General features: G+C 43.9%; 1 protein-coding gene across 15 annotated transcripts in view; it reads left to right on the top strand.

The window, feature by feature from the left end:
- Positions 1–9,122: 9,122 nt before the first annotated feature.
- The window catches only part of LOC106562151 (tight junction protein ZO-1), a 153,859-nt gene continuing 138,310 nt past the window's right edge, over positions 9,123–24,671 (top strand). For 14 of the 15 annotated variants that reach the window (XM_045689077.1, XM_045689083.1, XM_045689086.1 and 11 more), the window contains exons 1-2: positions 9,124–9,581; positions 18,609–18,912. In XM_045689077.1, the coding sequence (XP_045545033.1) occupies positions 9,487–9,581; positions 18,609–18,912 (399 nt within the window). In that variant the 5' untranslated portion in view covers positions 9,124–9,486. Of the gene's footprint in view, positions 9,582–18,608; positions 18,913–24,671 lie in introns of all 15 variants that reach the window. The other variant, XM_045689089.1, reaches the window with a different exon arrangement.

The following is a 24,671-nucleotide window of genomic DNA, read 5'->3' on the forward strand; positions in this document are numbered from 1 at the left end:
CTGCCTCACCGTCCTTCTGGCCCCTCTCTCCACCAGGCCTCCTCCGGGACCAGCCGCACCCACGTGCACACACCAGTGGAGGCTGGTGGGAGGAGCTATAGGAGGATGGGCTCATTGTAATGGCTGGAATGGAATTTTGGAATGGAGTCAAATGTGTGGATACCATTCCATTCATTGCATTCCAGCCGTTACAATGAGCCTCCCACCAGCCTCCTCTGCCACACACACATATACACACATACACATACACAGTCCTCTCACTGCCTTTCCGCCTGCAAAAAACCAAGACACAGTCAGACCACAAACACAGCAAAACAGCAGCGAGCAGAGGAGGGAAGAGGCTGAGGAGGACAGGCGGAAGTAGTGGGCACTTCGAAACACTGTTCTGTTCCATTTGCATACATATTACATTACCCGACAGCCCCATGTAATGTTCAAATGAATATGCTCCACACCACCTCTGTATGCAACTTCCATTGCTGCCAGTGCCTCATGTTCACTTCATTACACTCTGGCATGTGAGACAAATTACATGTACGGTATGCAAATGGTAAAGTGTGTGTCAGTAGCCCCATCTCTGGATGGAGAGGAGATGGAGGGCCATGCAGGCTGCCGAGGCGAGGCGTTGCAGGGGAACGTGTGTGTGTGTGTGTGTGTGTGTGTGTGTGTGTGTGTGTGTGTGTGTGTGTGTGTGTGTGTGTGTGTGTGTGTGTGTGTGTGTGTGTGTGTGTGTGTGTGTGTGTGTGTGTGGAATGAAAGCAGCACTGCAGTGGAGAGTTGAGTTACAGCGATGCTCCATGTCTGCAGTGACACCAAGCAGCTGGAGGTTTACACTGCCTGACTGCCCTGCGCTGCCTGACTGCAGAACGTGCCACACACAGTTATTGTGATAACGGCTACTCTGCGTGTGTGGCTGTTTGTGTCCATGTCTACCTTTGTGTGAGTGTGAGTTTTTGTGTGTGTGTGTGTTATGCTTGCAGTGTAAGTGCTTCTCTATTATGTGTTTGAGCGAGAGAGAGACTGGTAGAGTGTGAGGGACTGTAGTTCAAGGCTACAGATGTAATCTTGCTGCAGTGGGTCATGTGATTAATCGTGGTCTGGGGCCAGTGGATAGTGTAATTTATGGCGAGGGATAATCAACACATTAGATGGGTGCTGCTCCTAGTGGAAATCTCAATCTTAAACCAATCCAATATTCTACAATTCCACTCCACAACTGCAATTATGTGGAAGTGTGACCCCTGTAAAGCTACAGTAACTTAAATGGATGTGATTGTGTGCCCTCTCTCTGCCTGATCCTGGTGGCATGTGGTCAGTGGGCGGGCAGACTGCTGGTGTTTATCTGAGTTACTGGAGGCTGGGCTCTGTCACCTGTGACTGGGAGGTGTAGGTGTGCTGGGTAGAGTGGGGAGAAGCGGAGCTAGAATCTTCTGTGGGTCGACTTGTGCATCACCTTGCACTTCCCTTGACTTTGTCCTCTCCTTCTTCCACATGGCTGCAACCCAGGTCCTTCTCCTGTTATGGTGCTGCCCTCGCCAACCTCAAACCTTCCACAGTGTGTGTGTGTTTGTGTGTGTTTTTCTGTTTGTGTCTGTGTGTGTACAGATCTGTTATTTTAATTTGATCAATCTGTTGTCGCAGAGAATTTTCCTGCACACATCAAACATTAGGCTATATCAAAATCAATGCCACAGCATTTTTTTCTATTCTCCCTGACTGTCTAGTTTGATGATTGTTAGTTTTTAAAGATTGTTTGTTAAAAAGATATTCCTCTATTGTATTTTCTACACACTTTATATTTGGTTTTAGTCGTTTAAGTTTACACTGAAAACGTTTTGTCATTCTGAAGTTTTAAAAAAAAATTCTAAAGAACATTTTTGGGCGACCAAACTTTTGGCGACCAAGATTTAGCAATACATACATATCGGAGAAACACTAGACTTGATTTGCCCTTACGGAAAATGTATAAACACCTTCAAAAATGTCCATTCATTGTAATCCACATAATATTTCACATTTATATTTCTGCAGGGTCAAATTGTTTTCCTGCTGTGAGAAGCAGGGTCAAATTAAGATAGTGCACCTGTATTTATGTTGGTCATGTTTTAACAGTTCCATTCCCTGAAGTTCCATTATGTCTGAAATAAGCCTAAGGAGGCTGTGGACAGTTATTTCAGTAGGACACCCCTCTGTTCTTCCCAAACACAAAGTGGTGCTGACAATAGCAGTTTCATTTTGACCTTCTCCAGCTGCTCACCAGCTTGTATATCCTGGCACGAGCCTTGATACGTGTCTGTTGTTCTGGTGCTGTTCATTTATTTATTACATTTAAGGATGTTGTGGTTTCCTGGCTGATTAAATCCATACAGTAGGGTCTCTAAGGTCTCAGATGTTCTTCTTGCAATCTTATAGCCTGTAGCTTGAGTGGGTTAGGCTATTGATGTAATAACTGTAATATCTTATGTTTCACGAGTCGTGGCTGAACGACAACATGGATAACATACAACTGGCTGGGTTTTCCGTGCATCGGCAAGATAGAACAGCTGTCTCAGGTATGACAAGGGGTGATGGTCTATGTATATTTGTCAATAACAGCTGGTGCACAAAATCTAATATTAATGAAGTCTCAAGGTTTTGCTCGCCTGAGGTAGAGTATCTCATGATAAGCTGTAGACCACACTATTTACCAAGAGTGTTCTCGTCTATATTTTTCGTAGCTGTCTATTTACCACCACAAACCGATGCTGGCACTAAGACCGTGCTCAACGAGCTGTTTAAGGCTATATGCAAACAAGAAAATGCTCATCCAGCGGTGGCCCTCCTAGTGGTCGGGGACTTTTATGCTGGGAAACTTGAATCTGTTTTACGTCATTTCTACCAGCATGTTACATGTGCAACCAGAGGATAAAAACTCTAGACCACCTTTACTCCACACACAGATGCGTACAAAGCTCTCCCTCACCCTCCATTTGGCAAATCTGACCATAACTCTATCCTCCTGATTCCTGCTTACAAGCAAAAACTAAAGCAGGAAGTACCAGTGACTGTGGAAGTGGTCAGATGACGCAAATGCTAAACTACAGGATTGTTTTGCTAGCACAGACTGGAATATGTTCCGTACACCACATCAGCCACTGGCTTCATCAATAAGTGCATCGATGACGTTGTCCCCATAGTGACCGTACGTACATACTCCAACCAGAAGCAATGGATTACAGGCAACATCTGCACTGAGCTAAAGGGTAGAGATGGCGCCAAAGAGGATGGCTGACATTTTACATGCCCGTAACCAATTGTGCTATTTTGTTTGTTTTTTTCAGTGGTTTGTAACTTATTTTTTTACTTATTTTGTACATAATGTGGCTGCTACCGTCTCTTATGACCAAAAATAACTTCTTGACGTCAGAACTGGGATTGCTCACCACGAACTGGAAGAAGCTTTTTCCTTTAACGAGTCCGACGAGAAAGATATACTGCTCCCCCGGGAACAGGGCCAGATCCCCGTCATTTGCGTGAAGAAAAGACAGAGGAAAAGAGGACGCAGATTGGGCTGCCTTTTGAGAATCCGTAGGTGAGCAAGTAAACTCCCACTACCATCAATTCTACTTGCTCATTCGAAAATAAAATTGATGACCTACGATTATCCTACCAACGGGATATTAAGAACTGTAAAATCTAATGTTTCACAGAGTCGTGGCTGAACGCCGACACGGATAATATAGAGTTGGAGGGATTTTCAATGCACCGGCAGAACAGAGAAGCTACGTCTGGTAAGACGAGGGGTGGGGGTGTTTCTTTTTGTCAACAACAGCTGGTGCGCGATGTCTAATATTAAAGAAGTCTTGAGGTATTGCTCGCCTGAGGTAGAGTATATTTTGATAAGCTGTAGACCACACTATCTATCAAAATAGTTCTCATCTATATAATTCGTAGACATCTATTTACCACCACAGACCGATGCTAGCACTAAGACCGCACTCAACCAATTCTATAAGGACATAAGCAAACAAGAAAAGGCTCAGACACAAGCTGCCTAGTGATGCGAGCCTACCAGACGAGCTAAATGCCTTTTATGTTCGCTTCGAGGCCCTTTACCACCTGGACAAACGGAACACCTATGTGTGTATTCGACGCATGGGACGAGTATTTGATTTAGAGCTGCCACTTCAAGGTGCGGGACTCTAACCTGGACGCTTATAAGAAATCCCGCTATGCCCTCCGACAAACCATCAAACAGGCAAAGGGTCAATAAAGGACTAAGATTGAACTGTACTACACTGGCTCTGACGCTTGTCGGATGTGGCAGGGCTTGCAAACTATTACGGACTACAAAGGGAAGCACAGCCACAAGCTGCCCAGTGACACAAGCCTACCAGACAAGCTAAATCACTTCTATGCTCTCTTCGAGGCAAGCAACACTGAAGCATGCATGAGAGCACCAGCTGTTCTGGATGACTGTGTGATCACGCTTTCCATAGCCGATTTGAGTAAGACCTTTAAACAGGTCAACATTCACAAGGTCGCAGGGCCAGAAGAATTACCAGGATGTGTACTCCGAGCCTGCGCTGACCAACTGGCAAGTGTCTTCACTGACATTTTCAACCTGTCCCTGACCAAGTCTGTAATACCAACATGTTTCAAGCTGACCACCATAGTCCCTGTGCCTAAGAACACCAAGGTAACCTGCCTAAATGACTACCTACCAGTAGCACTCACGTCTGTAGCCATGACTACACATCATGGCTCACATCAACACCATTATCTCAGAAACCCTAGACCCATTCCAATTTGCATACCACCCCAACAGATCCACAGATAATGCAATATCTATTGCTCTCCAAACTGCCCTTTTCCCACCTGGACAAAAGGAACACCTACATGAGAATGGTATTCATTGACTACAGCTCAGCATTCAACACCATAGTTCCCTCAAAGCTCATCACTAAGCTAAGGACCTTGGGTCTAAACACCTCCCTCTGCAACTGGATCCTGGACTTCCTGACGGGCCGCCCCCAGGTGGTAAGGGTAGGTAACGACATATCTGCCACACTGATCCTCAACACGGGGGCCCCTCAGGGGTGAGTGTTCTGTCCCCTCCTGTACTCCCTGTTCACCCATGACTGCATGGCAGGGGGCAGCAGGTAGCCTAGTGGTTAGAGTGTTGGGCCAGTAACCGAAGGGTTGCTAGATCCAATCCCCGAGCTGACAAGGTAAAGATCTGTCGTTCTGCCCCTGAACAAGGCAGTTAACCCACTGTTACTAGGACATCATTCTAAATAAGAATTTGTTCTTAACTGACTTGCCTAGTTAAATAAAATAAAATAAAATGGCCAAGCACGACTCCAACACCATCATTAAGTTTGCCGAGGACACAACAGTGGTAGGCCTGATCACTGACACGACACCGATGAGACAGCCTATAGGGAGGAGGTCAGGGACCTAGTAGTGTGGTGCCAGGATAACAACCTCTCCCTCAACGTGATCAAGACAAAAGAGATGATCGTTGTATCACGTTTTAAGGTATGACCCAGGTGCAGACAGTGTTGAAGAAAATAAAGTTTATTCATTAAACAGGGGCAGGCAAACGACAGGTCAAAGCAGGCAGGCGTCAATGATCCAGAGAGGGTGTAAAGCACCGGAACAGCAGGCAGGCTCAGGGTCAGGTCTGGCAGAGGTCGGTAATCCAGAGTAGAGGTAAAGGTACAGGACGGCAGGCAGGCTCAGGGTCAGGTCTGGCAGAGGTCGGTGATCCAGAGTAGAGGTAAAGGTACAGGACGGCAGGCAGGCTCAGGGTCAGGTCTGGCAGAGGTCGGTAATCCAGAGTAGAGGCAAAGGTACAGGACGGCAGGCAGGCTCAGGGTCAGGTCTGGCAGAGGTCGGTAATCCAGAGTAGGCAAAGGTACAGGACGGCAGGCAGGCTCAGGGTCAGGGCAGGCAGTAAAGGTCAACACCGGGAAACTAGAAAACAGGGAAAATAGCAAAGACAGGAGCAAGGGAAAACGCTGGTAGGTTTCAACGAACAAAACGAACTGGCACAGACAGACAGAAAACACAGGTATAAATACCCAGGGAAAGATGAGCGACATCTGGAGGGGGGGTGGAGACAAGCACAAGGACAGGTGAAACAGATCACGGTGTGACACGTTGACTACAGGAAAAGGAGGACCAAGCACGCCCTCATTCTCATCGACGGGGCTGTAGTAAAGCAGGTTGAGAGCTTCAAGTTCCTTGGTCCAAACACACCAAGACAGTTGTGAAGAGTGCACGACAACTCCTATTCCCCCTCAAGAGACTGAAAAGATTTGGCATGGGACCTCAGATCCTCAAAAAGTTATACAGCTGCACCATTGAGAGCATCCTGACTGGTTGCATCACCGCCTGGTATGTCAACTGCTCGGCCTCCGACCACAAGGCACTACAGAGGGTGGTCCGGCCCAGCCCTAAAAATTGCCAAAGACTCCAGCCTTCCTAGCCATAGACTGTTCTCTCTGCTACTGCACGGCAAGCAGTACCGGAGCGCCAAGTCTAGGTCCTAAAGGCTTCTTAACAGCTTCTACTCCCAAGCCTTAAGACTGCTGAACAGCTAATCAAATGGTTACCTGGACTATTTGCATTGACCCCCCCCCCCACTGCTGCTACTCTCTGTTTATTATCACTTTACCTCTACCTACATGTACATATTACCTCAATTGCCTCGACTAACCTGTGCCCCCGTACATTGACTCTGTACCGGTAACCCCTGTATATAGCCTCACTACTTATTTTATTGTTGCTCTTTAATTATTTGTTATTTTTATATATTTTATTTTATTTTATAATTTTTTTCTTCAGTTTATTTTAGTAAACACTTTCTAACACTTATTTTTCTTAAAACTGCATTGTTGGTTAAGGGCTTGTGAGTAAGCATTTCACTCTAAGGTCTACCTACACCTGTTGTATTCGGCGCATGTGCCAAATATAATTGTATTTTATTTGTTTGCCCATTTGTATGTAGGCCTAATGTAGTTCATGTTACATTTAGCCCATTGAAGGAATATTTTCTGCACAATAGCCTATCCATATTGGCATCTGATATCAGACCCCTCCTCCACCTCCCAGCCAGGCTGATGGGCGGTAATGTTCCTCTGCAGTGACATGCTTTATGAGGAGGTAGAGGAGATTTTAGCTCAGCTTAGTCATTAAGAATCCCTTAGCGCTTAATGAAAGATTACTAACCGTTACGTCTAGTGCCCTGGCCAAATTTTCAATTTAAAACACAGACCTTTACCATCCATTTAAAACACAGGCCATCCTGCCCCATCCCTCAATGTGATTGGACAGGCACTTTGTTTACTCCCAGAATACAGCCCATAGACATACAGCGGAAACAAAATGGCAGCCGTTCACTGGCCCTGAATTTATTATTAGCCAAGCGACTGCATGTTTTATTCTTCTTTGGTCAACATGGCATGTTAGCATAGTATGTGGCAAAATATGTGTATGTTGTCAATTAGTGCGGTCGCGTATGTTTTGAAAAGAAGAGGATCACTGTTTGAGCCCGGTATGGCGACAGGGACAGTGGAGGAAGATATACTGTTAGCACCACACTGACGTCAGTTTCACAAGCCGTTTGAATATTATATATCCATAACTGCAGTATATACAATTCAATCATGTTGTTGTCATGTTTTGGTGTATACAGTCCAGTGGCTGTGCTCAAATGAATGAGCTGTAGCATGACGCAGAGACTTGTTTAACCTTTAAAGGTTAATGGTCAATCCCATGAGGCCGAGGGGCTCTGAAACAGTCCCAGTGCTAGGATCATAAACTCAGAGATCACAGAGCTGCAGAGAGAGAAACAGTATCTTACACACGTCTGACGGGAAAGGGACAGGCCTTTTAAGTCTAATGTTCTGTACAGTGTTTTCCACCTATTGTTGTCTCTGAAGATTTCGACATGTTTACTGTTGCTTAGAATTGGACATTGAATCAATGTCAAAATAGCGGTAATTTCAGAGATACTGGGATCCTTTGACCGCTGACTGCTTGGTTTGACCTCTGATTCTTATGAGATTTTTATGTAAGACTCTTGAGCAGGGATGCATCAAAAGAGAATAACAGAGGTGAATATATCTGTACGGGAAAAAGAGAAGAACTATCTCATTGTGGAGATGGTTTGTTTTTCTTTGTGATGAGAAACAGAAACGGTATACAATAATCTGTGTGCAGTAGGCTGGCTAATCTAACTCAATCCACTTTTAGATTCCTAATCATCTGTAATCTGGGACCAGACAGTCAGGGATCTGTAGTTAAGGGAGACTCCTCCTGATGTTACATCGTTATGCGTCAGGACAGAAAAACAACATAGAACTGTATGTTTAGGACAGTAATAACAAAAGCTATACATAATATTCTGTTCATAAACCACTTAGAAACAGTTTCTGTATTCAAATGAATGTTGCGTTCTCCCCTCTCAGAGCCCTTTCCCAATTAGCCTTTTTGTGGAACTCCATTTAATTGAGCCAGTGATGAAATAATGGTGACTGCCCTTCAGACCTCAGTAGGAGCAGAGTTTGGCTGACTGAGAAGATTGAGATTAAAACAACAAGGTCAGTAGGTAGGCAGCTGACACAGACGAAGCAAACCCTGTTTTTCAGTTTCACTTACTGCCTTGTTACCGCAAATGTAAGATAACATTGTACAAAAATATATACATAATAGAAGAAGAAACGTTTTATGATTTATGTTTAATTAAATATGTTATAATTGATGTGATCAACATGTTGATAATAGAATATGTGAAAAGGGCTGTATAAAAATGTGTCTTGTTCCCTCCCACCTTTCTTCTCTGCTGTCCTTCCCCCTCCCCCTTCCTTTCAGTGGGTATAAAAACTACCGGTCTGGGAGCAGTCCTGGATCAGCCCATTAATCAAGTTTTTATACAGCCCTTTTTTGTAGGGTTTAATTATGAACCATAGGTTTGCTCTGAGAAATCAAAAAAACTATCTCATGCACCCAAATGAAATACCAAGATGAATTCATTGGACAAGAACCCCTCTCAGCTCTCCACATGCACCCACTTTCCCTCCCTCTCCCTTTCTCCCCTGCTCTCTCTCTCGTTAAACACACGCACAGCACACTCTCTCCTACCTCACACACGGACATTTGGGTGCCGCTGCAGCATTTCGCTAGAGTTTTTTTCCAAAGAAAAGTGCCGCTAGGGCGAACAACAGAACAATGTTGTGGTCCTGACTAACATTGAATGGATTAGCCATCTATTCTTGAGCACTAATGAGATTAGGGTGTCATTGCAGACATGGGTTGCAGCGGCATGGTACCTTTTGTTGAGCTCCGTGGGGACTGTTTTCCCTGTCAGTCCTTCAGCGCTGGAAATGGCGTTCTGATGCTGAACAAGGAAGACGCGGTGCAGGCGGATGCCAGCGAATAGAAATTACATGTTTTCCATAAACTGGTTTGTGGTGTGGATTCCTAGTAGTGGTGGACAACATGAAGTACCAGAAATACATAACGGTGATGCAGATGGCTATGGGGGTGACTGCCATCAACAGAGACAATTGCATCCCTCCTAAGAGACAGATGTGGTGAGTATGGATTTCACCGTGCGGGGAACCGGGGTGATGCTGAGGAGAGGAGTATAGCGTAGCGTATCTACAGTCTACCTTATCACTCTTACCTAATGACAGCGGATAGGAAGACAGAGAGAGGAACCACACAGCCATTGTGCTTCTGCACCGGCTACACAATTATCTTGTTAGCTTTGTTGTCAAGGAGAGTGGGAGTCTCTCTTTGTGACATGCTTAGTTAGGGTGAGCAGCAGCTGTTTGCGGAAGTCAGCTCAGCCTCCCTCTTTGTGCTCAATGTTGCCACGACTGTGGTAGTGGGCAGGGAGGAAGATTGTATGCCGGTATATGGTTGTATTTGTGTTTTCTGGGCAGGGGGATTGTTAGCCGATGCCGATACATGGTTGTATCTGTCATGTATGTATTTCAGGCAGGGAGATGAATGCCTACTTGGTTGTATTATTTCGGTTATTTGGGCAGGGTGATAGTATGCCAGTAGTACATGGTTGTAATCTGCCTGTGGGTTTTTCAGGCATAAAGATGTACATGGTTGTGTCTCTCCCTATATGTTTATATTGGGCAGGGGGATTTTAATTCCACTACATTCCAGTTGTATCTGTGCCTCTGTTTTTTTGGAGAACTAGTGGTGGAACATCCCTCTCAGATGAAGAAATCACACATTTACTGTGATGATCTAGAATGATCCAGAAAAGATGAAAGACCAGGTGAAACGGAGTAATAAAGGCATTGTTATCTAGACACAATGTGTCAAAATATGTGAGATACATTATATTTTAGTCTGATGAATACTGTGTGGACTCGATTTTGTCCCTGTCTTTGTGGCATTTCAAATTCCAGTACATTTGCCTTTCACACAGTCCACTTCCTTTCTCATCATGTCATTATTACCCCCTTGTTAGAAATGGTAATACTACCCTGTGAAAACGGAATAATTATTTCTGACTTATTTTTTTGCTCTCTGCATCTAATTCAAATGAACAGCATGAAAATATGTAGCATGAAACATAATCTCCTTCTGTTATGAGTTATTGTTCAATACCAGTGTAAAACAGGAATTACTGGTGCATGGTAAGCTATATCATTGGAAGGATTTCCTGTTGATGGGTGTATCTAATCATCACGCTCTCTGTGGTGTGTGTCCACATCTCAGCCTTCCCACCTGTCTGTTGATAACCAGATTGACGTATAATCTCATTTACCATCCACCCATTACACAGAACACGATTCGTCCATCCAGATGTGACCGCCATACTATATTCACTTTACCTGATACCTCAGTGGTTTAGTTCAGTTCAACCTATGGAAATATAGAGTGGTTCTGTATTCTACTGCAGTAGTCACGGTAAGACCAGGACAAAGCCGTGTCAACTGCCTGTGTTTGGCTGTTCTCCTTAAACCCTTTAACTTAGTGTCTTAGTAACCACCTTATCGTGAAATCAAACCCTTACTGCTGCAGGATAAATAAAGAAAATCAAAGTAAATAAATCAGAGTAAATAAGAAAATCAATAATTCTAGTAGGGAATCAATGAAAGGGATTGGTTGATATTTCTTTCTTCCGTCAGATCGCATGTGCACTGTTTCCTCATCTGTAATCAACACAAATGACGTTAAGCATGTGACATAATCCGGCCAAATTCAGTGGTATTCGTCTTCGATGACAAACAAACAGTGGTTTATTGGTTTATTGTATCCGATCTAGCAGAGCTAATTCTGGGGGATGTTTATGAAAACATTCCATTTCTGAGTGTGAAGAAGATTCCAGATCAGCAGTCAAAAAGCCTCAAATTGGGAGTGGGAAGAATGTTTTCTATTCTAGAATGTGCTCCTCCTTTCTTTGTGTGAATGCTGTCACTAGTGTTGAGAGAGCAGCAGCAAGCACTGAGGTTATTTTTTTGACACTGCTCCCTTAAGAGAGGCCGTGCTGTGCGGTCGGTCTCAGGGTCATCCCATCCCATGGTGGGGGGAGGGGGATACCCATTAAAACGAGATTACGATATTGCCTGATGGACTGCCCCAAGCAGAAGCCAGCTAGCCCCTGCTAGGCTAACTTCCTGTTGTTTCATATTGAGTCATTGGCCAGAATGGTTGTAATCTCCTCTCAGCTGTTTTATGGCACTAAAGGGAACAGATTAAATTGGGTTTATTGACTTGTGGCTGCCCCCATCCCCACCCCCATACAGTGCCTTTACCTCATGGGGGAGAATTTGAATCAGGCATCATTTAAGACGGTTGTAAGTGGGCTTATCATACACAGCAGGGTGTAGCCAACACTGACCACATTAAAAAGGATAGGAGGATGGCTGTTAATATACACTGAGTGTGCAAAACATTAAGGACACCTGCTCTTTTCATGACATAGACTGACCGGGTGAATCTTGGTGAAGTATATGATCCCTTAACGATATCACTTGTTAAATCCACTTCATCAGTTTAGATGAAGGGGAGGACACATGTTCAGCCTTGAGACAGTTGAGACATGGATTGTGTATGTGTGCCATTCAGAGGGTGAATAGGCAAAGCAAAATATTTAAGAGCCTTTGAACGGGCTTATGGTAGTAGGTGCCAGACTCACCGGTTTGTGCCAAGAACTGCAATGCTGCTGGGTTTTTCACACTCAACAGTTTCTCGTGTGTATCAAGAATGGTCCACCACCCAAAGGACATCCAGCCAACTTGACACAACTGTGGGAAGCATTGCAGTCAACATGGGCCAGCATCCCTGTGGAACACTTTCGACACCTTGTAGAGTCCATGTCCCGATGAATTTAAGCTGTTCTGAGGGCATAAGGGGAGGGGGGGGGGCAACTCAATGTTAGGAAGGGCAACTCAATGTTAGGAAGGTATTCCTAATGTTTGGAATACTCAGTGTACATCAGTGGCTGTCAGTGCCGTTTAAGATGACGGAGGATGATTTATTTTCCTATTACCATGGCCTTATTTCTATTACAGCATATTGGATGACTGTCGTTCATATTCCATTCACCCAGTTCAATGTAACATTGCATAGGTTTAGGCAACTACATGATACTCACATTTTCCCTATTCCCATCATGAGGTTGCTACAACCTAGCCTATGAATGAAAGTTTACAACGTAGGTGCACACGGTCTAGAGACCTGACACACATCACCTGACATGATTCTGATCTCCCTGTCACTGTCTTTTTCTCCCCCCTGCCCCTCCCTCTCTCTCTCTCTCTCTCTCTCTCTCTCTCTCTCTCTCTCTCTCTCTCATTCATTCATCAGATTAATACATTCACTGAATTTGTGTAGTTGATGCCCAAAAACAGTAGTTTTCCCTTCACACACAGACCATCTGTGCATTAATTCAGCAAGCACAGAGCCCGTGTTCGGGGCCTTCGTGACCTCATGGTAATGTAACTGCGATCATTGCTCCTTAAAAAGCCGGACTGGAGGAGCAATGACAACAAGACCTATCAGACATGTATCCCCTCCAGGACGATACAGACATGGAGAAGCATGACTGTGAGTCAGAAAGATGCTCCCGGCCAGAATGACTCATTCCTGTCATGAAGACTCACAGGAGGCTGACAAGATGGAATCAGTCACTGGACCACAAACACCGGAGGACATGACAAACTAGCTAACCACATGTCCCTTTCTCATATGAACTTGGTAATGTCCTCTACATTGGGCTTTTTATATTTCTCTTTTAGGAACTACATCCAGCTTTCTCAAGTGAATACATCACGAGTCTAGGAAGTATGACAAGGTGACTCAACTACCCTACTTTTTCTGTTTCTTTCTCTTTTCTTACTATAAAGAAACAGAAAAAGTAGGGTAGTTGAGTCACCTTGTCATACTTCCTAGACTCGTGATGTATTCACTTGAGTTAGCTCACACTCAGTGAGATGCCCTGTGGCTTTCACCTTGCAGGTTAGGGTTAAGGAAGACTTTGTCCTCACCTCAGTGCAGTCCATTGACAGATTCCCCCATCACCCAGATGCTGAGCAGATGTTCCTGCCCTACTGTTCAATTATTACCCTTACATTACATTTACACACGGTTAGTCAGAGCCTAGTGTCAACCTGGACTTGGGTTAGTACACTTTACACTCCATTACCAGACATAATGCCAAGCTGTGCTTTTACTGTAAGTGTTTCACCCTGTCTAATAATAAGGATCTACTACACGTGGAGAAGTGATCAGGAAAGATGAGGGGTGTTTGGGAGGTGGGTCGCGTGTGGCTGTAGTGTGCTGTGTTGATGGTGAGTCTTTATGTGCCTCTCCACGGGGGTCACTTAGTGTTCGGATGTGACCGTTGGCCTGTCATGTTAGATACAGGTCTAAATGCCTAATCTGCCTATCCATCTGTCAGAGTCTAGCCTACCTAATCAGGGTGGCGATCCCTCTGATCCCACCTGCCTGCCGGCCTTTCTCCTGGTCACCTCATGCGCCTCATGAGTCTAAATAACGCCCGCTGTTTTTTTCTCCCCAATTATCTTTTCCAAGGATGTCTACTTGGTTTAATATGCTTTTCTTTGTTGTGGCCCTTTCATATGATTTTTTTACGCATCATGACGTTGGTAATCTCAGGGATGCAAATGGGATGCAGTAAAATGCCTCTCTAGTCATCCCACGCTCCAGGAGGGATGAAGCCTGTAGTGGATGAGTAATGTGTTGTAGTGGTGGAGCTCAGGGGATGTCATGTCCGGCCAGGCTTAGCCAGGAGAGCCTATAGTAGGCCGCGTGCTGACCGTACCGTCCTTCAGTCTCTCTCAGTCCCTCTCAGGCTCACAGGATGAAACATAGGCCTTCTCTGTGCAGTGCAGTGAGTTTCTGTAATTGCCCAGATACAGTTATTGTTGTGTCTGCTGTGTTCTTTCTTTCTCCTCCAACAGAAAAGCCTGAGACAGAGGTATCAGACTCATGCTCTGGCCTTTGTTGTCTTGGTTAAGTGCAGACGATTGTTCTGCAGCGTGCACACTGTGTGAGGAACAGTCATAACTAAATACTTCAGAGGTACTTGAACATTGTAATGCTGAAGGCCCTAGTCCTTTCCATTGGATTTAGACACAATGGCTATACAGCAAGCTAGCTTTGATCGTAACTCTTAAGCATTGGGTCTCCCGAGTGGCGCAGCGGTCTAAGGCGCTGCATCACAGTGCTAGAGGCGTCACTACAGACCCTGATTCGATTCCAGGCTGTATCACAACCCGTGATTGGGAGTCCCATAGGGCAGCGCACAATTGGCCTAGCGTCGTCCGGGTTAGGGTTTGGCCGGGGTAAATAATGATTTGTTCTTAACTTAAATCAAGGTTAAATAAATAAATACACAAATTCAAGGTTGAATAGCATAAAAAAAGTCCAACAGAACTATTGTGCTTTGAGCTGTATGCTGAAGTAAGCTTGTCCTACAAAGCCCAAACTTTCTGACACTCCATGCATAGACTCTCTGAACAGGGAGTTGATAGTTGAATGGTGTCAATCTCGATCCACGGAGGGCTGTGTCTGCGCGTTTTAGTTTTTTCCTTTCAATTGAAGCTGCAATATGTAACTTTTTGAGCGAACTGACCAAATTCACATAGAAATGTGTGTTATAGATCTGTCATTCTCATTGCAAGCATGTCTAAGAAGAGGTAGATATGTTCTATGCGCTCTATTTCTATGCGTCCCTTGCTTAAAGTTGCAATATGTCACTTTTTGGGGCGAACCGACCAAATTCACATAGAAATGTGAGTTATAGATATGTCATTGTCATTGACGCAAGTCTAAAAAGCTGTAGATGGGTTATGTGTGTGCTATTTCTATGATTCCTGTTCGGAACTTTAGTTTTTGCGTCTTTTACTTTCGGTTTTGTACACCAGCTTCAAACAGCTGAAAATACAATATTCTTGGTTATGGAAAATATATTTCACAGTGGTTTAGATGGAACAATGATTCTCTACACTACACTTGCTTGTTTTGTCACATAAACTGAAATTAGGCAAACTTTTTAGAATTTTAGCAACCATGAAATGGTGGAGCTATTTCTGCATAGTGCATCTTTAAGCACTAGTTCCTTACTAATTAGTGACCTTAATTCATCAATCAAGTACAAGGGAGCAGCGAAAACCCACAGATACTCGGCCTTCCTTGGAATGAGTTTGACACTTGTGCTGTAAGGTGTATGTATCAGTCAGTGTGCTAGATGTGATGCTATGTTGCTCTGTACCATTCAGCCCCACAGCACATTTGTTTTACTTCCTGTGTTCCAATGTCAAGGACTTATAGCACTGCTGTCAGGTATCACTTTTCACTGACTACCCAGATACGCCATGTTGATTATGTAAAATAGGCATTTAGCTTTTCTAATGTCCACTTACAGAATCATGTCAAATCTAATCATCCATATTGTTTTGGATAATTAGTTCACCTTGTCAACACTGATTAGCTTATAATGTGTATCTGGCATCAAAGACGTATAGGTCGTCATTATTATGACTACTAATGTACCAGTGCTTCCAAAATACCTACTGTCCTATTTGAGTGAACGGACATGCTGGGTATGATGTGAACCGCATGGTGAGGACAGTGGACTTAAACTGCCGCATTTCAAAAACCATTAGCACTATTGCAGTGATGATATAACTCTATGCATGTCTTTTACAATGTGTCAATGCTGAATCAGAGACTATCCATAATAGATGTTTAGGGGCGAAAGCTCTGGTATGTCGTAATGTTATGTATTCACTACCCAGTAAAAGCATTCCGTATTATTTTGTATGGAAATCCGAGACACTCCATTTAGTATGATATGTTACAAATTACAATTCGCAAATATATATTTAGTATTTCCAAAACGTATGATATGTTACAAATTCTAGCTAAGTGGCTAACATTAGCTAGCTGGCTAATGTTAGTTAGGCTAGGGGTTAGGGTTAGGGGTTAGGGTTAAGTTTAGGAGTTAGGTTAAAGGGTTAGCTAAAAGGGTTAAGGTTAGGGTTAGGGGAAGGGTTAGCTAACATGCTAAGTAGATGCAAAGTAGCTAAAAAGTAGTAAGTAATTGAAAAGTTGCTAATCAGCTAAAATACAAAATATGTCCGAGATGACATTCTAACTAGTTTCATGTAGATGGGTTAGTAGAGTGTACCACATAGAGCTTCTGCATGGTCCCTCTGTATGGGCCAGTTGACCCAGAGGTACTGTACCATGACCGGTGCTCCATCCATAGCCTGTATCAGAGCAGAGAGAGAGCACAGCTACAGGGCCATGCCATCCATCTGAATGCAAGTCTTTCATTCTTAGAAATCTACTCCAGAACCCCACAGGATTTTCTAAGCTGCCACTCGGCTTAATGAATGGAATCCCCTCTTCATAGCTGTTATGTACAGTAAGACTCTGGGATTGTGGTTGTCAGATGCTCCTCCAGATTGAATGCAGTGTGTGTGTGTGTGTGTGAGTGAGTGAGTGAGTGAGTGAGTGAGTGAGTGAGTGAGTGAGTGAGTGAGTGAGTGAGTGAGTGAGTGAGTGAATGAGTGAGTGAGCACTCTGGTAGCTTTGAGAGTAAATCCCTGGTGTGCGTGGGTTGGGATGGTCAGTAGTGGGGGAGTGAAGAGGTCATGGGAGAGAAGCCCAGGCAGCTTCCAACCTCTACATCAGGGCTGCTGCCCATCAGCCATCATCACGGGGCCAGAGCAGTGAATGTGATGCCAGGCAGGGCACTGAGGGGAGGCAGTCCCCAGGCTTGTCCTAGAGGTTTTTGGTTTCGGGAGCCAGTAACTTCAGTGCCAGTGAATACATCAGCATGTGTACGGCCCTATCACGAATCAACAGAGACAAAACTGGTCTCTGTGCTATTCTCTGTTTTCTTGCATCTCTTCTGAAGCTGTTGAGACACAGTCAGTGGTACCAACATATACAAGGCACTTATAGACATGCAGCAGTGGTCTTATGCTCTGTTTGATGCTCATTGTTTTCTTTGAATTCAAAGTAAAGAATGTTTGTTCTTGTGAGGAGCTTTGTTGCATTGTGAATAAACGGTAACAACAGAAGATTCGACCCTGTCTTGTTGTCTTTATAGAATCACCTCTCAATAGACCCATTTCACGATCCATACCATTTACTGCTGCTCATAAAAGCAAAGGAGATGTGTATCGGTGCAGCCCTAAGGTCTAACTTTCTGCAGGTCGAAAGTGCTTACCATACATGCCGTGACATTACTTGAATAAGTAATCAGCTTGCAGAAGGGAGGGCTAGGTAGTCAGCACTATTGTATTGCAGTAATGTCACTAAATCACTCTATACCCAGAGCTCTAGTGCTGCTGCTGCTGCAGCTGTAGTTGGAGCCATTTCAAATAATGTTTACAGAGCCAATTACAAACCTTTAGGAGCTTAATCATGATTTCCCTACAATCTTTGACACAGAGTTATACCACTTCCTCTCTCGCCTCCTCACAGCTTTCACATCGCCTGTTTGATTCCTGAACTCGGAGGGCTATAGCAGTTTTAGGCTGTTTGACAGTGGGACCGGATATGAGTATAAAGGTTATAGTTTTCCCCCAAGCAGCAGCAGCCGCATAAATTATCCACTGTGACAGAACAGCCTCCAGAAGCCCCTATCCTCTCCAGCATCTGGATTCCCGCAGGCTGGGGGTCTGTGGGGGGATGAGTGTGGCCTGGGGCCCTGGCAGTTCTGTTCAGCTAGCGGTTCTCTTCAGAGGGAGAGTGTGGCGGTGCATGTTAGAGCCTAGCTCTGGCTGAATAATGGAGGAGTAGGAAGGATGCTCCATACCTCAGTCCCCCGGGGGTCACATGACATTACACCCAATTTTGCACACTTGCCTTGAATGCTACTCAACCCAACAGGGTGTCCTTTAAAGAAATGAAGAGAAAAGGGAAAAATCGTTTTGATCTTTTCTGTATTCAGCTGGGTATCTGCTATCTCTTACCTCATATCCTGTGCTGCTAGCATTGAGCTTTGTCCATCCGTTCTGAAAGTGTGTGGTGTGGTTGTGATTGTGTATGTACGTACTGTATGTGAACACTAATGTGGTGTCTCTGTCCCTCTGTCTCCCTCTGTGTTCCAGGGTGACTCCCACAGATGGATTGTCAGGGATAGGTGCCACGGGGATAGGCACCGCGGCTTCGTCCGCTGCCATTACGGAAGCTCAGGATTCAGCAGAAGCAGCTGCAGAAGATGCTGCAGCTGCTCGTGCCGCTGCTCGTGCAGGTGCTATGTGTGGTTCTGGTGCTATAGGAGGATGCAGTGTAATGTTTGCCACCTCCACACTCTCGCTGCCCATGACCCAGGGCAAGCCCTCCCTCCGCAGGATCAAGGGCCGCATTCACCGCAGCAAGAGCCTGGACAGCATAGACCTGCTCGACTCCAATGTAAGTTCTAAACGGGCTGAAATGCGTGTGTATGCGTGTTTGCTTTCTAATTATAGTTAAATGAGGACATGGATAATGTGTCACCCTAAAACTCATGAATAATATAAATTATCGTAATGCTGCTTAAATGCTATTCTCTAAACCCCCTGCAGTCAAGTTATAGTTGGTCATGAATCTAAGTAAACTCTTTAACTATTACTAAGGGCCATGAAGAGACGATTTAAAAGGGAAATGGTTTTCATCTTTTCCCTGACAAAATTGCAAACCTGATAACTGTCTTTACTGTACAAATGGGCTTTTCAGTTCATGTAAGTGCCTACACGTAAGTTCAAGTAAGTGCGTACAAGTGAATATTCATAGGGGTATGTTATTAAACTAAATCATGAATATTGTCACGTAACTTCATGGTTATCTGGGGACAAACAGTACATTCTTCACAATCAGCAAATGAAGTTGATATTTTTTTCCTCTGTTTTTTTCAATCGGGCCCACAACCTTTTAACTGTTAGGAAAGATACAACCACCAGCTAGCTGCATTATTTGGTTCCCTTATTGAGGTTTTCTAATAGAGTGTGGTGTAAAGCAAAGCTTTGATCTCTGTCCTCATACATGAAAAGCAATTGCTATTTGAACTGATACAGGCTGAATTGATTTCTATAGGCTCTACTATAGACATATATCTCACTGACAATTGGAAGCCTCCCACTTACTCAGTGATAGGCTGTAAGTACAGTGCATTCAGAAATTATTCACACCCCTTGCCTTTTTCCACATTTTGTTGTGTTACAGCCTGAATTTAGAATGGATTAAATATCCCTTTGAGCATGGTGATGTTATTAATTACACTTTGGATGGTGTATCAATACACCCAGTCACTACAAAGATACAGGCGTCCTTCCTAACTCAGTTGGATTTCACCATGAGGCTAATGGTGATTTTAAAAGAGTTATAGTTTGATGGCTGTGATTGGTGGCTGTGATTGGAGAAAACTGAGGATGGATCAACAACATTGTAGTTACTCCACAATACTCACCTAAATGACAGAGTGAAAAGAAGGAAGCCTGTACAGAATAAAACATATTCCAAAACATGCATCCTGTTTGCAACAAGGCACTAAAGTAAAACTGCAAAACATATGGCAAAGAAATTAACATTATGTCCTGAATACAAAGCATTATGTTTGGGGAAAATTCAACACAACACATCACTTAGTACAACTCTTCAGATTTTCAAGCACAGTGGTGGCTGCATCATGTTATGGGTATGCTTGTCTTCCGTAAGAACTAGGCAGTTTTTGAGGATAAAAAAATAACAGAATAGAGCTAAGCACAGGCAAAATCCTAGAGAAAAATTTGGTTCAGTCTGCTTTCCAACAGACACTGGGAGACAAATTCACCTTTCAGCAGGTTAATAACTTAAAACATAAGGCCAAATATACACTGGATTTGCTTACCAAGATGACATTGAACGTTCCTGAGTGGTCTAGTTACAGTTTTGACTTAAATTAGCATGAAAATATATGGAAAGACTTGATGTCTAGCAATGATCAACAACCAACTTGAGAGGTTGAAGAATTTTAAAAAGAATAATGTGCAAATATTGTACAATCCAGGTGTGCAAAGCTCTTAGAGACTTACCCACAAAGACTCACAGTTGTAATCGCTGCCAAAGGTAATTCTAACATGTATTAATTCAGAGGTGTACTTATGTAAATTGACATTTCTGTATTTCATTTTCAATACAAAAAGTTGTTAAAACATGTTTTTAATTAGTCATTATGGGGTATAGTGTGTAGAAGGGTGTGAAGAAAATCTATTTAATCCATTTTGAATTCAGGCTGTAACAAAATGTGGAACAAGTCAAGGGGTGTGAATACTTTCTGACGGCACTGTATCACTGCGAGATATATGTTGTTATTACGTGGCCCCTCTCAGAGATGGCACACCAGTTACATTACAAAGCTTGTATGGAAAGGGAAGCAGTGCAATGCAGCCTTGTTAATCATTCTCAGCAACACACACAAACACAAACACTCTGCCAGAACACCTTCAGTTTTGCAATATGTGACTTCTGTCAGTTCAGCATTGAGTTCTGTGAAACCTAAAGCATTCCATATGTCCCTGAATGACTGAGTGAGTGAGTGATTTATTCTTCTAAAAAGAGTAATCTGATAAATAGTAAGCTGCTTGAATCAAGCTCTAAAAACCATGACAACCCTGGGAATCTGCAGTAGCTCAGAGCAGCTTGGCTTGGCTGGCAGTGGGTTTCTCCTCTCTGGTCATCTCATATGAATTGCTCTGAATGGAGAGAGGGGGATGGGTGTCGGAAAAGCAACCACCGGTTTATGAAGTGAGAGCATGCCAACTTGCCACTAATGCACAATAAGGCTGCTTTTTAGGGCCACTGGAACACACAGGACATTTCATGCATTCAAACAGCCAACTCTTTTACATAGCAAATATTTTGTAACGTTCACCTTACACAAATACACACAGATTTGCAATTCCTTTAGATATAACACCTGTCGTGAGACATCTTGTGTTTACTGCGCCACCCTCACTAGAACCCCCTTGATACAAACACAGACTCAGACATTACCCAGTGGAAGAGGAGCCTAAACTAACAGCTGTATCTGCTTATTTTGTGTTTTTGATGAGGATGTAATTGGGAGATCATGTATTTTGGTAAGGGCTCATAATTTGGCACCTCCACAGCAGCCGGCCTGTCCTCATGTGTCTGGGTAGGGGCTCATTATTCGCTACCTACACAGCAGCCGGCCTGTCGTCTGTGCATGAGAGGGACTCAGTATGATTAAATTTAGAAAAAGCACCATTTGCATTTTACAGAAGTTAATCCATTATTGATGTGGTGGAGCTAGAGGTGGCAGTAATGGACCAGCTGTTGGTCTAGGTGGCACAGAGCAGCATGGCTATCCTGAGTGGATACACATTCACACACATACTGTTAGGTTCTGACAAACAGAGTGAAAAACTAACGGGCAACTAGTGAAAGCTCAAACCAAGTTTATTCACCCAATGGGTCCAACAGCTGAAAAGACTAAGACCTGATTCCACCAGCACAAGTATTTATACTCTCCTATTAGGCTGAGCCTCCTCCCTGTACATTTAGACAGCCAATACATCTTTGTTGCTGGGCAGGAAGTTAAGTGATGTGTGTAATAAAACAGTTCCTTCTTCCTTCATCTGACCTGACCTCGCCCCCCGTTCCTCACTAATCCACATCCAATCAGTGACCGCAACCAAGTGATTGCCTTTTCCCTCACTTAGTAACTTTCCAGACCCATACTTCTTATCCAACCTCCATTTGTATTTATTATGGATCCCCATTAGCTGCTGCCAAAGCAGCAGCTACTCTTCTTGGGGTCCAGCGAAATTAAGGCAGTTTATACAATTTTAAAAACATTTCAAAACATTCACATATTTCACAACATACTGTGTGCCCTCAGGCCCCTACTCCACCACTACCACATATCTACAGCACTAAATCCATGTGTATGTATAGTGTGTGTGTGTGTGTGTGTGTGTGTGTGTGTGTGCGCGCCTATGTTTGTGTTGCTTCACAGTTCACGCTGTTCCATAAGGTGTTTTTTAAACAGTTTTTTAAATCTAATTTTACTGCTTGCGTCAGTTACTTGATGTGGAATAGAGTTCCATGTAGTCATGGCTCTATGTAGTACTGTGTGCCTCCCGTAGTCTGTTCTGGACTTGGGGATTGTGAAGAGACCTCTTGTGGCGTATGCATGGGCATCCAAGCTGGGACACAAATGAGATTGAAAGAGAGAGTTAAATGTCAGAGAACCGAGAGAGAGAAAGAGAGAAAAAACAACAACAGTTCATTTGGTTTTCAGACCCTTTACTCACCTTTACTCACTTGAGTCTTCTTGGGTATGACGCTACAAGCTTGGCACACTTGTATTTGGGGAGTTTTTCCCATTCTCCTCTGCAGATCCTCTCAATCTCTGTCAGTTTGGATGGGGAGCATCGCTGCACATCTATTTTCAGGTCTCTCCAGAGATCGGGTTCAAGTCCGGTCTCTGGCTGGGCCACTCAAGGACTTGTCCCGAAGTCGCTCCTCTTGTCTTGGCTGTGTGCTTAGGGTTTCCCCAGTCTGAGGTCCTGAGCAGGTTTTCATCAAGGGTCTCTATGTACTTTGCACCGTTCATCTTTACCTTGATCCTGACTAGTCTCCCAGTCCCTGCCGCTGAAAAACATCCCAGCATAATACTGCCACCACCATGCTTCACCGTAGAGATGGTGCCAGGTTTCCTCCAGACGTGACACTTGGCATTCAGGCAAAATAGTTAAATCTTGGTTTCATCAGACCGGAGAGTCTTGTTTCTCATTGTCTGATAGTCCTTTAGGTGCCTCCAAGCAGGCTGTCATGTGCCTTTCACTGAGGAGTGGCTTCCGTCTGGCCACTCTACCAAAATGGCCTTATTGGTGAGTGCTGCAGAGATGGTTGTCTTTTTGGAAAGTTCTCCCATCTCCACAGAGGAACTCTGAAGCTCTGTCAGAGTGACCATCGGGTTCTTGGTCAGCTCCCTGACCAAGGCCCTTCTCCCCCGATTGCTCAGTTTGGCCGGGTGGCCAGCTCTAGGAAGAGTGTTGGTGGTTCCAAACTTCTTCCATTTAAGAATGATGGAGGCCATTGTGCCCTTGGGGACCTTCAATGCTGCAGAATTGTTTTTGGTACCCTTCCCCAGATTTGTGCCTTGACACAATCCTGTCTCGGAGCTCTGACATGCACTGTCAACTGTGGGACCTTATATAGACAGGTGTGTGCCTTTCCAAATAATTTCCAATCAATTTAATTTACCACAGGTGGACTCCAATCAAGTTGTAGAAACAGGATGCACCTGAGTTCAATTTTGAGTCTCATAGCAAAGGGGCTGAATACTTATGTAAATAAGGTATTTCTGTTTTTTATTTTGAATACATTTGCAAAAAAATCTAAAAACCTGTTTTCACTTTGTCATTATGGGGTATTGTGTGTAGATTGTTGACGTTTTTGTAATTTTAAAAAAATCCATTTTAGAATTAGGCCGTAACGTAACAAAATGTGGAAAAAGTCAAGGAGTCTGAATACTTTCCGAATGCACTGTTTAAACCTGTGAATTTTGGATGAGATATTTCTATAGAATGTACCAGATATGTTTTTACTGAATCTACCTGAATCGAGGGATCGGAGATAGAGAGAATGGAAGGGAATCACAATGATTCTATATGGTTTCCTATTCAAAGCGGAGTCATCCTTCAATCAGGCTACTCTTCAAAGACACTAAAGAGAAGATATTCATAATAGTATCTCCATCTCTCCTTCCTCGTTGCATCACTTCATGTTCTCTCCCCATATTTCAATAGCGTCCCCTGCCTTCTAGGCACTATCCCCTCTCGTTTTCCTTCTCGGGACTATCACAATGGCACAGGACAATATGAGACAGTTTTCATTTCACCTCACTGAGTTCATAGCCATTGCATTAGCTTCTTCACATGCAGTAGCCGCATTAGCATTATTTTCTCCCTCATGTAGCCGAGGACTATTGTAAGAGAGGTCTATGAACGGGAGTCAAAAACATGAATAATTGATTAAGAAAATTATCTACTCCATAATGCAGTGTTTTTCTTGCCGTTCCAGTTATTTTTGTAAATGTTAGCTGAGGAGAAAAAAAGGTCCTTTAGCGCTGGAGCCTCCAGAAGGTGAATGCAGTAAGAAGGAGGCAGTTTGGAGATGTAACTCAC

The sequence above is a fragment of the Salmo salar genome, chromosome ssa11 (genome assembly GCF_905237065.1).
Source record: "Salmo salar chromosome ssa11, Ssal_v3.1, whole genome shotgun sequence".
Taxonomy (NCBI): Eukaryota; Metazoa; Chordata; class Actinopteri; order Salmoniformes; family Salmonidae; genus Salmo; species Salmo salar.